The sequence below is a fragment of the Hemicordylus capensis genome, chromosome 6 (genome assembly GCF_027244095.1).
Source record: "Hemicordylus capensis ecotype Gifberg chromosome 6, rHemCap1.1.pri, whole genome shotgun sequence".
NCBI classification, from domain to species: domain Eukaryota; kingdom Metazoa; phylum Chordata; class Lepidosauria; order Squamata; family Cordylidae; genus Hemicordylus; species Hemicordylus capensis.
In genome coordinates, this window is record NC_069662.1 from 137,682,392 (window position 1) to 137,698,451 (window position 16,060).

Consider the following 16,060-nt stretch of genomic DNA (forward strand, 5'->3'; position numbering starts at 1 on the left):
CTCTGTGGGCACCAGGAGTCAAAACTGACTTGACAGCACACTTTACCTTTAGCATGGGAAGGGTGGAGGCTATGAGAACCCCCATGAGCCTTTCAATTACCCCTAGGGGTACTAGTAATCCCTGTTTGGAACGCCTGCTATAGATCATTCCAAGAGCAGAGTAGAAGGAAGCTGTAAGATGTATTTTAGTATTACGAGTACGGTGTGTCTAGGCTTCTAGTTGCTCAAAACACATTAAAAGAACCTGTACAGAGGGCTACAGGCACCATCTCCCTGTATGTAGTCATTTGAACACATGAAAGAACCTTTCCACATGTTTATCGACTGCACTTTGAAAAACTGAACATGGTTCCTCTTATGCAAGATGCTGGCAGGTAGGAAGCTAGTTAAATAATTCTCTCTTAATTTTTCTGGAAATAGTAAAGATGAGTTTTGATAAGCCTGTGGTTTTCTTAGGTATTTGGCTTTCCTTTTGGCGACTGCAGAGTAAACATACAGGATACTAATCCAGATTAGGGATGTGAAGAACCAGCTTGATGGCCACGAACAAGGCCGATGGCAAACTGCTTCAAACTGGTTTGAGCCAGTTCATCACACCAACCAGCCCAGCCAATGGGTCCAACTGAACTGGTTTGGAGACCCGCAATTCAGTCCGAATATTGTTCAAATTCAGACCAAACTGTACTGACCAGTCCGTGTACACCCCTAACTCAGATCTATTTTTACTTAGGACTTGAATGATATTCCCTCTTTTGCCAACATAATAATATAAGAACAGCCCTGCTGGATCAGACCCAAGGCCTATCTAGTCCAGCATCCTGTTTCACACAGTGGCCCACCAGATGCCTCTGGGAAGCCCACAGACAAGAGATAAAGGCATGCCCCCTCTCCTGTTGTTGCTCCCCTGCAACTGAAATCTGCATTCCATTTCAAAATGTTATAATATTTTATTTCATATTTTTAGAACTTTGAGATGTTGACACTTTGGGGATATTAGTATTCAGAGTTTCAGTGTAAAGTTATATCAACTTACATTTTTAGGGGAACTCTAAGGGGAAAAATAAGAGTTGAGCAAAACATGCCAAATCAGCAGCATATTTAAAACACACACAACAAGATGTGTTTCAGAATCTCAGCTGATTTGACATCAATGGAAAGTTCAAACTAGGAATAGACAGCATGCACTAGAAACCTCCAAATATGCTTGGACCGTTCTGTATCATGAGAAATATAATTACCAATAGCACTCCTTATTATGCTTGCTAAAGCCTCAACAGTGGGACTGGACCATCTTTCCACCCTGCTGCAGTGACCCAGGATGGATAGGAAATTGGGGAGCCTGGTCTCACTACCCAAACAAGACCTGCTTGCGAATTCCTAGGCTTTAGCATGTCCTGAGAATATCGTGTAGTGGTTAGAGTGCTGGACTAGGACCGGGGAGACCCGAGTTCAAATCCCCATTCAGCCATAGCCATTATACTTGCTGGGTGACTCTGGGCCAGTCACTTCTCTCTCAGCCTAACCTACTTCACAGGGTTGTTGTGAAGAGAAACCTAAGTATGTAGTACACTGCTCTGCGCTCCTTGGAGGAAGAGTGGGATGTAAATAAATAAATAAATAAATAAATATTGGCTGTACACACCATTGCCTCAGGAGCCAGCCAAAGCTTTTTACTGACTATATTTTGGATCCTCATAAACTGTAGAAAGTTCCATTCCCAAATATATCTGACCAGATTGCATGATCACATACTCATTTGATGCAATTCCTAATCCTAATCCTCTATGTGTTTATTTGGAAGTAAGACCTACATTGTTCAGTTGGATTTATTTCCAGGTTACTGTGCAAAGGACTGTCGCCTAAGACAGCTGTTTTAAGAATGCTTACCAGGGAATATGTCCCATTGAACTCAGTGACCATACACATTACTGGGTTGTAGGTAAAGAATTAATCATAGAATTGCATCTGTGGTTTTTTAATTCAATATGCTGTTTTATTTTGACTTCCATCATTTAGGGTCCAATCCCATGCAGAATAAACACATTTCAGTCCCACTGGAAGCATTTAGACTTATGCATACTTTACAGTGCATCGAATCATGGTCTAAAGTGGTTTTAATTATTTCTAATGTGTGTTCAATGCATCCAGTTGCTCCACTCAGAAGTCCTCCATCACTGTGTACAGCCTACAATTATCTTTGCCTTTTCTCTTCCCTATTTTGCAATAGAAACTGTAATATTTCATTCTGCAACTACTGCTCCAGTCTCTGGCTATATTCGTTATGGAAACAGCAGCTATTCTGTCATTAGCTCTAACATGACATGGGAAGATGCAAGAAAAAAATGTCAGTCTGAAGACGCAGAGCTTGCCAGAATTCTGAATCCCTACAGCCAATCATTCCTGTGGCTACAGGTGTTAAAATATGGGGAGCCTGTGTGGATTGGTCTAAATAGTGACAAGGTGAGGACATAAGATGTACAACATGGACAGAATGCTCTTTATCCAGGTCAAAGGTTGGAATTCAGATGATGCATCATTAATGGCATTCACTGGCACAGGACATTGATTAACTAGCTTTGTTGACAATATCTTTCATGAGCATAGAGGTGGCCCTAGTTATCTGCAGTTCCAGCAACTATGGTTTCACATATCTGCAGTGAGGTCATAGAGACCTGGTTTCCATATCCGCACCTGGTTTCCATATCCGCAGGTGAAAAATAAGCAATTTTCACCTATCTGCTGTATCAGTGCCACCAGAAATGACTTCTGGTGTCATTTCTGGTGTCATTTCTGGTCTGGAGACAGCGTGAAGCCATTCTGTGGCTCTTTAAAAAAAAATCTCACTGTTTTTCACAAACATTGGAGGAACTGGGGGTTTGTGAGGGCATTGCTAGAGAGCTGGACACCTGGAGAGCAAGGTACAGTACTTTATTTCTCTTATTTATGCCCCCCCCCTATTTAGCCCTTCGTGGACCCTAGATAGGGCCATTGTTTCTTTATTCACGGTTTCCATATTCATGCCTATAGCTAAGAATGGAACCACCACAAATAAAAAAGGACCTCCTGTATCTTCTAAATCAACTATGAATGAAATCAGTGGAGAATGAAATCAGTTTCTAATAATGGATAAATGTAGAACACTTGTAGCACCTAGGTGTTGAGGTGCTCTTCAAGGTATTTTGGAATTGCACCTAGGGCGCCAATTACTACTGGGATTATTTTGGTCTTCTTCTTTCACAGCCTTTCAATTTCCATTTGTCGATCTTTGTATTTTGTTATTTTTCTATTTATTTTTCTTCTATTCTGCTATCACCTGGTATTGCTATGTCAATTATTTTAACTTGTTTTTCTTTCTTCTACAGTGATATCTGGTGTATTGTGTGGCAGATGTTTGTCTGTTTGTAGTCGGAAGTCCCATAATATTTTTACATCTTCATTTTCTTCCACTTTTTCAATTTTATTGTCCCACCAATTTTTGGCTACAGGTAGCTTGTATTTTTTCAGATGTTCCAGTGTATCATCCCTGCTACCTTGTCATGCCTTTGTTTGTAGTCAGTCTGTGTGATCTTTTGACAACAGCTGATTAGGTGGTCCACTGTTTCATCTGCTTCTTTACAAAGGCGGCACTTGCTGTTTGTTGTGTATTTTTTTTACTTTTGCTCTTATTGCATTTGTTTTTAGTACCTGTTCTTGTGCAGCCAGTATTAAACCCTCTGTTTCTTTCTTCAAGTTGCCATTCTTAAGCCATTGCCAGGTCATGGTGATGTCTGATTTTCCACTTATATTGTGCAGATATTGACCATGCAGGGGCTTATTTTTCCATTTTCCTGCTCAGTTCTTGACTTGTTCTTTCTTGTAGGCCTGCTTTCTTTCATTGGTGTTGAATAGTTTCTCGTTATTGACCATTTGAAGTGCATCTTCTTCACTGTCCTTGATATATTCTTCAAGGCCTCTTTTCTCCTCCTCTACTGTTTGATGTACTTGCAGCAATCCTCTTCCACCTGAGCTGCGAGGGAGGTAGAGCCTATCTACATCACTGCAGGGGTGCAGACATGATTGATGGTCTCTATTTTCCTGGTCTTATGATCCAGCGTCTCTAGCTCTGCCTGGGTCCAGTCTATTATTCCTGCAGTGTATCTGATAACAGGTATAGCCCAGATGTTAATGGTTTATATGATGTTCCCACCATTGAGTTTGGACTTGAGGATTTTTCTAACTCTCCTGATGCATTCACTTCCAATTTTGCTTTTAACTTCAGTCTGTGTGATGTTATCAGCCTGGAGAATGCCCAAGTATTTGTAATGTTCTTTCTCTTCCAGGTTCTTGATGTTGCTTCCATTGGGCAGTTCTATTCCTTCTGTTTTTGTTATTTTCCCTCTGTTCATTATTAACGCAGCACACTTGTCTAGTCCAAACCCCATTGCTATATCGCTACTGAATATATGGACAGTGTTTAGCAGTGATTCAATTTCTGACTGGGACTTTGCATACAACTTCAGATCGTCCATGTATAGCAGATGGTTTATTTTACTTGATGTTTTAGGTGTTTGGTATCCGAGGCCTGTTTTGTTTAGTATTTGTGAAAGTGGGGTCATGGCGATTACAAACAATAGAGGGGATAGTGAGTCCCCTTGGAAAATGCCTCTTCTAATGCTAACCTGTCCAAGTGTCTCACCATTGATTGTTAACTGTGTACTCCATATGCTCGTGGCTTTTTAAAATAAATATCTGAATGTTTTTGCTGACACCAGTTGATTCTAAACATTTTAGTATCCATGTGTGAGGCAATGAATTGAAGGCTTCAGGGAATCGAAGGCTTCAGCCGCTCCCTCACTCCAATTGGCTGGAGTGTCACCATCACACACTGGGGGAACAAAATGGCAACCCACATGCCTGTCAATGGGGCCAGACACAGCTTACCACGAAGTGCAGCAGCAGGGAGCGGTCTTTTTGGTGTATTTGTGACTAATCTGTTTCCTTTTACTTATGTTACAATGCACAACTTGAGGTGAGGGAGTTGGTTCCACAGGAGGATATAAGTAATTCTGTTTTGTATTGCCCTGTCTTCTGGAGTCAGTGGGAGGTATAACCCACTCAAGGATGGCCTCTATAGAAAATAAACTACTTATAATAAGCCAAGTTCTTTCTTTCTTTTTAATCTGCTGTATTTACAGTTTGTGTGCATTTTCCTTTCAGACTGGCAAGACATACAAGTGGATAAATATGAAGAAATTTATATATACTAACTGGTTTGCTGGAGAGCCCAAACAGAATATAGCCTGTGTCTATTTAGACCGTGATGGTTTCTGGAAAACAGCAACTTGCAGTGAAACACATTTCTTTGTCTGTGAGAAGCATCATGGTAAGCAAAGGAATGTTGGACATTATACATCAATTGCAATAAGGGTTGCATTTGATTTTTATCATGAATATAATAATAATAATAAATACAAAATGGATGATGTTGGGACAATGTGCTCAACTCATACTGAATGGACAAATTACGCATTATTGTTTGAGCTATTATGCCATAACAAAACAGGCATACAAAATATAATGGACATTACTCAATAAGCAAAGGGCATAATCCAGCCAAATGTAAGCAGGTTTATGTCCCAATAATTTCAACAGGAGAGATTTTCAAACACTTCCTTAAAGCTCCTGTTTAAACCATTGGGATTTAGAAGTGCTTAACTGACTAGAGCATATTTTTAAATGGTTTCAGGCTGTGTTCTCCCCCCACCCCCCAGTGATCATCGATTTTTGCTATGAAATTAAAACAAAGTAATGTCTCCAACATATGGACACTTTCAGACAATGTGAATGAATGCCAACTCCTACAATAATCTATGACCCACATACCCCCATAGTTTCAGCAAATTATATTTCTCATTTGTCTCAAGGAGAGTACTTTATTTACCTGAATCCAAGACTAGGGTCCCCCCCAAATTCCTTGATGTCAGGAATCAGGGGGTCATCTTAAATTCAGAGTCATATTCTATTTGGGTAAATATGGTGTCTAAACATATGATTATGACATTTTTTTCATACTAAGAAAAAGAAATGTGTATGTCACTTAACTGCATAAAAATAATCAAGAGGAGAAATGGGCCTAGACATTTTTTAAAAAATTCCAACACAAAAGCCATTGTTATCTTGACTGTGGCTAACTATGGTTTTATAATTTATTTCTATATATGTACTTTGTAAAAATACCTATTATTTAACCAAAATATTTGTTAAAATATTTAACAATTTAACACAAATATTTGTTAAAATTATAACAGGTATAATCCCAATTGATCCTCCAGAGGTCCCAGGAAAATGTCCTGAAGCTCTATCACAGATGCAGAGATCCTGGATTCCTTTTCAAGCTCATTGCTATTCATTCAACACAGCAAAAGTTAGCTGGTCTTCCGCATCCATAATGTGTGCTCAGTTAGGTGGGTGTCATTTTGAAACAGGACAGAATAACATGAATTTTCCATGCCAAGAGACAGGGCTTTCACAAGGTTGCAGCAGGCCCCAGGACAGGATTTGGGAATGGGCCCCACCCTGGCCCCACTGTCTTCTCCTTCCCCCTGTGGAGTCACTCACAGGGCTCGCTCGCTCTCTCCACATTTCTGGTGGAGGGTGGCTTTTTTCCCTCCCATCCCTTGAAGCTTTGCCCCTCTCCAGCATGTTGTGGATGCAAATCTCCCCTCTCCAGCATGTTGTGGATGCAAAAGGAAACATTTGACCGCTTTCAAGAATGTATAGCTTATCTTGACTTAAGGGAATTTGCCCTCAAAAACAAAATAAGTATCTAATGAATTTAGCTATCCAAAGAATAGCTTACAGGTAGATGAAATTTAAAGAATGTGAGACCCTTTTTTCTTTATTCTCACTTTATTGACAAAATATAACAAAAAACAAAACTCAAAATCATTGGTAAAGTGATGCCAAGGTAGGTAGCTTCAAAAGGAGTTTGCATAGGAGGCCAGCAGTAGTGTAGTGGTTAGAGTGCTGGACTAGGACTGTGGAGACCCAAGTTCAAATCCCCATTCAGCCATGATACTTGCTGGGTGGCTCTGGGCCAGTCACTTCTCTCTCAGCCTAACCTACTTCACATGGTTGTTGTGAGGAGAAAGTATGTAGTACATCACTCTGGGCTCTTTGGAGGAATAGCGGGATATAAAATGTAAAATAAAATAAAAAAGCTTTGTTCCAAATCCATCATTGTCAGCTGCATCAAAACCTATGGTGCTATTGTACTACAAAGCTTCCAAAAATAAAAATCAAAAACCCAGGGGAAGAAGGAGCCATACTATGAGGAGGATATTTTCCAAGTAACTCAGTCTCTCATAGCATCTTGAATCTGCTCTCTGTCTCTACTTTTCTTCATGGTTGTCTGCTCTCTACTCCCTGTAGCTATATGTAGCTATCTGTTCTCTGCTTTCTGTGTATGCTCTCTGATACATGGGTAATTATGCATTGTTTCCTCCTCTTCCCTTATCCTTGTGTACAACAATCTTGTTGCTAACAGTAACGCTAGATAAATCAGCTGTCGATACGTCAATTTTGATTTCACCGCCTGGACCTTTTAATGAAGGCCAAAAAACACTTGTGTCAAGAAAGAAGTGAGCAGCTTAGATAATTACCAGGACAACTGGCTATCTCCACAAAAATTCATACTGTGAGGCTATTCACATGACTCTGCCCGTGCGGGGGTGAGGGCGAAGGCAGGGTTCAACCTACCTTCCCCCAGATGGTTGCTTTTAGTCCTCATGGCAGTAGCACACAAGCCGCACACCGACTCGGTCCACGCTGATCCTGGCAGCATGGATCAACAGAGGCCGGGACTTGTTATCCCAGCCTCCGAGTTTCCCACAGTGCACCACGCTCCAAGCACAGTGCACCAGGGGATTCGCCCAGGGGATGGGCACTCTAGGTTGCAAGCAGCTCACACTGACACACGATCCCGGCAGCCAGGTTAAGGGCGCTTTAATAGGCCTATCTAGTCCAGCAACCTGTTTCACACAGTGGCCCACCAGATATCTCTGAGAACCCCACAGGCAAGAGGTGAGGGCATGCAACCGGTATTTAGAGTCATCTTGTCTCTGAGGCTTGAGGTGGCCTATAACCACCAATTAGTAGCCATTGATAGACCTATCCTCCATTAATTTATCTAATTTGCTTCTAAAGCCATCCATGCTAGTGGTCATCATCACATCCCATGACAGAGAATTCCATAGATTAATTATGTGCAGTGTGAAAAAGTACTTCCTAAATTCCTGGCCTTCAGTTTCATGGAATAAAGGATGAGATTTGTGCCCTTAACCTTGGCTAAGAGCTGGACTTCGGCGTTGGGTTTGGCACCATGGGGCCTCTGGGATCCTTATGGATCCCGGCAGTTCTCCCAGGCAGCCAAGCCCAGGCTTCACTGCTCATGAAAACAGCCTCTGTGTCTTTTGGAAGAAAGAAATCACAAGGTAGATAACTAGAGCACAAGTGGAGAAGGATTCACCCTGTATCTATCAAGATACAGCATAGAGTTTATTTGAAGGCCTATGCTGTGGCTGTGCTGTGCAGCAAATAAGCCATTCTTTTCTGTATGCATTGTGTCCTCGAGCTCCTATCCAGTAATTATCTAGGGTTATGAGGGAACTAGCTCAGGTTCTCCTGCTCCTGAACCTGAAACTAGAATGATCAGTAAGCCACTGTGATGTTTTAACGAGTTTGTTGTGGATAAAAGATCTTGCATCCAGATTGATCTGGATACCACCATTGTGCAGAGTTAATGGGTGAGGCAACTCCTCTTGTGTGTGCTGGAAATGGAGTTCCAGTGCATCGACCTTTTGCACCAACTATCCTAATGACCACTATGGGAATTGGGAGTAGAGGTAGTTAGTGAGGGTTTCCTTACCTGTCCCTGCTTGCCTCTACTCTATGATCCTTGCCTTGACTCCTTAGGTACTTCCTGTAGTGAGTCAGTCCTCTTCCTTTTCTCCTAGAGAGAAGGTAGAAACATTTCTCTCTCTCCCTACCTATTCATTATGTAGCTGATAGATAGGATAGGTCTTTCCTATCTCAAATGTACTTCACCAAGAAATCAATTTAGTTTAGACTCTGCAATGATCTCCATGCGTGTTACTCTAAATAGCTGCAACAACTAAACTCTGCACTCTCTAACTGGAGTGGTAGCTTCCTTGGTGCTTTGCTAAATAATCACAAATCCCTAACAGTGTGGTTAAATTGTATCTGTTTCAGTCTGTGATGACCAAGGATGTGGCCAAGCTCCTTGGAAGTGTGTGGCCTACCACCTGTTCTCTTTATCCTTGTGTAACATGTCCTCTGTTAGGCAAGTTATTAGAGATGTCCTTGTTGACATCATAAATGTCTCACCGAGGGATAGTAGGATGCCGCCATATCTTAAAGAGGCTATTATTAGACCATGTCTAGTAAAACCTTAATTAGATACTTCAGAAATGAGCAATTATAGGCCAGTCTCTAACCTTCCATGGTTGGGCAAGATGATTGAGAGGGTGGTGGCTTCTCAGCTCCAGGCAGTTAGGGAAGAAATGTTATCTAAACCCATTTCAGACTGGCTTTTGTTTATCTATGGGATTAAGACTGCCTTTGTCAGCCTGATGGATGATCTTTTCCTGGGAACTGACAGAGGGAAAATGAATACTGCTGATTCTCTTGGATTTCTCAATGATTTTCAGTACCATCAACCACAGTACTGAAAGCTTTTGAAAATCAAATTAAAAGGGTTGGAAATGGGAGGCACTGCTTTGTGATGGTTACACCCCCAGACGGTGTCACTTGGAGATTGTTGCTCACTCCTCAAAATGGGAATTGTTGTATGTACCTTTGGGTTCCATTTAGCTGGTAGAAATATAATAATAAGTAAGATAAAGACCAGTCTATACAGTTTCTCTAAAGCAGGGGTTCCCAACCTGTGGTACTCCAAATGTTGATGAATTACAACTCCCATAATCCCAATCCATAATAAATTGTATCAGGGGATGATGGGAGTTGTAGTTCAGTAACATCTGGAGTACCACAGGTACTCCCAGCTCTAAAACATCCATAATTGTCCATTGTTGCCAGGGCTGGGCGGTGAATAATTGATCCTTCCCTATGAAACTGTCTCAATATGTTTAATTGGGAAGACAACTTTTAATGTAATCATCTACTTCCTTGATGTTTCCTAGGTAGTACCTTGACTTCAATAGAAGACTTAACTGAAATGAATTTCTTACGGGAAGACTCTGCACGACTTGGTCTTTCCAGCTATTGGATTGGATTGTACAAAAGTGTTGATGGTAATTGTTTCACCTTCAATATTTATCTATACATCACAGTGTTAAAATACAGGAGAAACTCGGAAAATTAGAATATCGTGCAAAAGTCCATTAATTTCAGTAATGCAAATTAAAAGGTTAAACTGATATATGAGACAGACGCATTACATGCAAAGCGAGATAGGTCAAGCCTTAATTTGTTATAATTGTGATGATCATGGTGTACAGCTCATGAAAACCCCAAATCCACAATCTCAGAAAATTAGAATATTACATGGAACCAAGAAGACAAGGATTGAAGAATAGAACAATATCGGACCTCTGAAAAGTATAAGCATGCATATGTATTCAGTACTTGGTTTGGGCCCCTTTTGCAGCAATTACTGCCTCAATGCGGCGTGGCATGGGTGCTATCAGCCTGTGGCACTGCTGAGGTATTATGGAAGACCAGGATGCTTCATTAGCGGCCTTCAGCTCTTCTGCATTGTTTGGTCTCATGTCTCTCATCCTTCTCTTGGCAATGCCCCATAGATTCTCTATGGGGTCAGGTCAGGCGAGTTTGCTGGCCAATCAAGCACAGTACACTGTATACTTTTCAGAGGTCCGATATTGTTCTATTCTTCAATCCTTGTCTTCTTGGTTCCATGTAATATTCTAATTTTCTGAGATTGTGGATTTGGGGTTTTCGTGAGCTGTACGCCATGATCATCACAATTATAACAAATTAAGGCTTGACTTATCTCGCTTTGCATGTAATGCGTCTGTCTCATATATCAGTTTCACCTTTTAATTTGCATTACTGAAATTAATGGACTTTTGCACGATATTCTAATTTTCCGAGTTTCACCTGTAAGAGACATTTCAGTTTTTCAAAGTGAAAGCTCAGTGAGGGGAAAACAATCCATATTCATGAACTGCTAGTGCATCCTCTTCAGCTTGCTTCAGAATCAACTTAGTATTTCCGGGGCCTTCCTAGCAAACATTCAGACAAAAACTCTTCTATTTTTCTGAGTGTTCTTTTCCAGCTTGTGATGTTGATGCATGTATGCTGATGGTGTCAGTTTCATTATCATATTGCCACCTGGGAATTGTAGTTTGGTTTCATCTGCCCTGCACCCTCTCCATAACATAAGCACTGACCAGGAGGGGAATGCAGGTTCCTCCCACATCCCCACCAATAATCACTCAAGAAGAAGAGAGAACTGTAGACCTTTATGTCAACCAAAAGCCACATAAAATGTTTGCAAGAAAGAATCAAGGTTGGTCCAATTAAACAAACAGTCTTCTCATCAGATAGTCTGGGAACAAGATATAAACAATTAATGAAAATAATTCATCAAGAGAGTGAGTAACAAACTGGACAAATCTGCATTAAAAATTGTCCCTGGACAGCAGAACAGAAGGGAAGCAGCCTGTGGTCTTTACTATCAGCCAGAAGATTAAAGGTCTCTGGGAGGTAGCATCCCTTGCCACCTAGGAAGAACATTTCTGCAAAAAGAAAAGCATCATGGCCCCAACCATCTACAAGTAGCACTGGGAGCTCACTTTCCAACTCCAGAAAGATTCAGTGAAACATGAGCTTTCCTGCTGTCCCCATGCCCATAAAAAGCCACTCCTATTCACAAAGGGCTATAGTTGTGGGGAGGCTCATGGAAATTAGAGCCCACTCTTTACCACTCCAACCCCCCAAACTGAAAATGTTTTCTGCTCATGCTAGGTCTTCAGTGGATACAACCTATGTTATTCATGGATTCAGTGCTCTGATACTCTAATGAGACTACCTTTCACATTTTCCACACTGAAAGAGCTTGACAGGTGAAGTGGTCAATGTAGCATTAAAATGACTTTCCTAGACAGACAGATAGATAGATATGGGCGGGGGCAGGGGGAGTATGACTTCCAGACAATGTGCTACTCTTTCCTTTTTAAGTCATTGTGCCCATTACTTTTTATCAACAGGAGGATGGAAATGGGAAGACGAAACTTCAGTGGATTTTGTCAATTGGAAAAGTGGAGAACCCAGAGAGTCTGATAGCTACTTTAATTTTGATTACGAGGGGAATTTGAGGTTTCGTGGCAAATGCATTTACATGAACAGCATTGACGGGGAATGGTCTAGTGATAATTGTGATTATTCGACTTCTGGATATATTTGCAAAACACACAAAAGTAAGACCTAAATATGTACTGTTTTATTGTGCTAATTAAAAAATCATCAAATGCAGAATAACTTTCTATAGAATTATGCTATTGTAAATGTCTTAAGACAATAGGTTCATGTTACTTGCTATAACATTATTTTTAAAAAATAAGGCAAGTGTTTCTGTACTTCTGTTCCTCATCCAGAAATTTTCCTGTATAACCAGCTTTAAAATATTCCATCTTGACCTACCATTACTAGCTAGAGAAGGCTATTGGCCTCTGTGTTATTTCCGGCCATCTTAGCATCTTTCCTCTGCTAAGTATCCTTTTGCTATCATATTACAATTCATCATGCTGGTCCTTACTCTTCTTGTCTTTCATAGCATTTGCCACTTGCCATTCTGTGTTTGAGGCAGGCATGATTGATACTTTGGTTATGTATAGGCTATAAGAGTGAGAATGGAACAAATGCTGAACTATATTTATTTTTACCTCCCATAAATTATCCCATCTTTGGTTTGATAAGAGTATTAAATACAAATGCTAAATAAGCAAGCAGTAATCAAAGCTTTAGCCCTCTAGTTTTCGGTTCTTATAATTGTTATGTTAGATATATTGGGTAATTTTCTTCACAATTTGCTAGTGAATTCCTTTAGGTTAGGAACACAGGAACATAGGAAACTGCCATATACTGAGTCAGACCATTGGTCTATCTAGCTCAGTATTGTCTTCACAGACTGGCAGAGGCTTCTCCAAGGTTGCAGGCAGGAATCTCTCTCAGCCCTATCTTGGAGAAGCCAGGGAGGAAACTTGAAACCTTCTGCGCTTCCCAGAGCGGCTTCATCCCCTGAGGGGAATATCTTGCAGTGCTCACACATCAAGTCTCCCATTCAGATGCAACCAGGGCAGACCCTGCTTAGCTATGGGGACAAGTCATGCTTGCTGCCACAAGACCAGCTCTCCTCTCCAAAATCTTGTCCTATCTTGGAGAAGCCAGAGAGGGAACCTGAAACCTTCTGCTCTTCCCAGAGCGGCTTCATCCACTGAGGGGAATATCTTGCGTTGCTCACACATCAAGTCTCCTATTCAGATGCAACCCGGGCAGACCCTGCTTAGCTATGGGAACAAGTCATGCTTGCTACCACAAGACCAGCTCTCCTCTTGATTTGTGATCTGCTTGGTATTTATGAGCTTGGTATTTATGAGCTTGATTTGTGATCTGCTTGGTATTTATGAGCCTTTGCAGCAAGCATTCAGGAAAAAGCTCAGCTGCTTTCTGGGCATCTCCTGGCTTGAAATGTTGGTGCATGCATACAATATAATGAATCTATAGTAACTGTTATAGCATGGATGTTTGATGTTACCTGCCAGTGGTATTAACAGCAGCCTAGGGCTGCTTCATACTATTTTTATTCATTCATTCATTCATTTAACATATTTGTATACCACCCCAACCCAAGGTCTCAGGGTGGTTCACAACAAAACAAAAACAAAACATTAAAACCAATTAAATACTAAAAACAGATCAATAAACAATCTAAAATTTAAAAAGTTAAAAAGCCTGGGTAAAAAGATGAGTCTTCAGACACTTTTTAAAAGCTGCTAGAGATGGGGAGACTCTTATTCCCATGGGAAACATGTTCCAAAGTCTCGGGGCAACAACAGAGAAGGTCCGTCCCTGGGTAGCCACCAGGCGACATGAAGGTAGCCACAGACGAACCACCCCGATGTACACAGTAGATGATGGGGATCGTGCAGAAGAAGATGCTCTCTTAAGTACCATGGGCCTAAGCTGTTTAGGGCTTTATAGGTTATAACCAGCACTTTGTATTTTGCCCAGAAACCTATTGGCAGCCAGTACAACTCCTGTAATACAGGAGTAATATGGTCTCTTTGAGATCACCCGGAGACCAACCTGGCTGCTGCATTTTGTACTAACTGTAGTTTCCGGACTACATACAAAGCAGCCCCTCATAGAGCGTATTGCAGTAATCAAGTCTGGAGGTTACCAGCAAGTGTACTACTGTTCTGAGATCATGAACCTCAGGAAACAGACACAGCTGGCATATCAACAGAACAGTGGCGTAACGGGGGGAAACGGTGCCCAGGGCAAGCTCTGCCCCTGAAATTGCACCCTCCCCCCACCCCCCCAGGACCCCACATACCTGCACCGGCGCCCCCTGAGTGCGGCGGTGGCGGGCGGCGGCGGATTGCCCAGTGCGGCTGTGGTGGCGGATCGCCAAGTGCAGCAGAGCGACGCCAAGGCCTGCCGTCTGGCCTGGCATCGCTTCCCAACTGCACTCGGCGATCCGCCACCACCGCCGCACTTGGCGATCCGCCGCCACCACTGCGCGATCTGGGGGTGTCGGGGGCATGCCACTTTTTGGCGCCCCCCCACGTGGCCCACCAGAGTGGCGCCCAGGGCACGTGCCCTGCCTGCCCCCCCATCGTTACGCCCCTTCAACCGAAGCTGTTAGAAAGTGTTTCTGGCCATTGCCTCAACCTGGGGAACCAGGGAAAGGTGTGGATCCAGAAGCACTCCCAGACTGCATTCCTGTTCCTTCTGAGGAAGTGTTACCCAGTCTAGAACAGGTAGATCAATATCGCTTCCCGAGTGATGACCCCGCACAATGAATACCTCTGTCTTGTCTGGATTAAGTCTCAGTTTATCCCTCATCCAGCCTATTACTGCTTCCAAGCAGACATTCAGGGAGGATATGCCTTCTCCTGAAGAAGCTGACATGGAGAAATAGATTTGGGTGTCATCAGCACCAAATCTATGTATGATCTCTCCCAATGATTTCATGTAGATATTAAAAAGCATTGGAGACAGTATGGAGTCCTGAGGGACCTCATATAAAAGCTCAGATTTTGAAGAGCAACAGTCTCCAAGTGACACCATCTGGAATCTGCCAGAAAGGTAGGAGCGGAGCCACTGCAAAGCAGTGCCTCCCACCCCCAACTCCCTCAGACGTTCCAGAAGGATACTGTGGTCGATAGTATTGAAAGTTGCCAAGATATCCAAAAGGACCAACAGAGTCACACTTCCTCTGTCAAGTCCTAATTGGAGATCATCCATCAGGCCGACCAAGGCAGTCTCCACACCATAGCCCATCCAAAAACCAGTTTGAAATGGGTCTAGATAGTCTTTTTCCTCCAAGACCACCTGGAGCTGGGAGGCCACCACCCAGTGGTCATTAGCATACTAGTCATTAGCATCTAAATATTTATGTTTTATTTGGCAGTTCTAACTACTATATAGGGATGTGAGAACTGGTTTGAATTTGAACCAGTTTGGTTCAACAGTTTGAATTTGAAGTGAACTTGGAACTGGGTTCGACCTGCCAGTTCGAATTCGAACCGAACTGAGCCTGGTCCAATTTGAACTGGTTTGAACTGGTTTGAACTGGTTCAAACCTCCAAAACTGGGTTGGGAGGTAGGCATCCATGGGTGCCAACTACCACCCAAATCCCAAAGCAACCGGACACTCCTATGATATTTAATGATTTTTTTGAATTTTTTTATATTTTTCTTATAGGGTACAATGGGGACTCAAACTGGCCCATTATAGCCTATGTAGAGTACCTAGGGGCACAAATGTGGGGTGGGTGGCACCCAGGGTTGCCAA

The 16,060-nt window shown here is 42.1% G+C and overlaps 1 protein-coding gene across 1 annotated transcript in view; it reads left to right on the forward strand.

Moving 5' to 3' along the window:
* Window positions 1-16,060, forward strand: part of LOC128331967 (macrophage mannose receptor 1-like) — a 103,425-nt gene that overhangs the window by 79,087 nt on the left and 8,278 nt on the right. Inside the window, exons 24-28 of the mRNA XM_053266083.1 lie at window positions 2,228-2,460; window positions 5,197-5,362; window positions 6,288-6,443; window positions 10,200-10,310; window positions 12,249-12,458. Of these exons, the coding sequence (XP_053122058.1) occupies window positions 2,228-2,460; window positions 5,197-5,362; window positions 6,288-6,443; window positions 10,200-10,310; window positions 12,249-12,458 (876 nt within the window). The remainder of the gene's footprint in view (window positions 1-2,227; window positions 2,461-5,196; window positions 5,363-6,287; window positions 6,444-10,199; window positions 10,311-12,248; window positions 12,459-16,060) is intronic.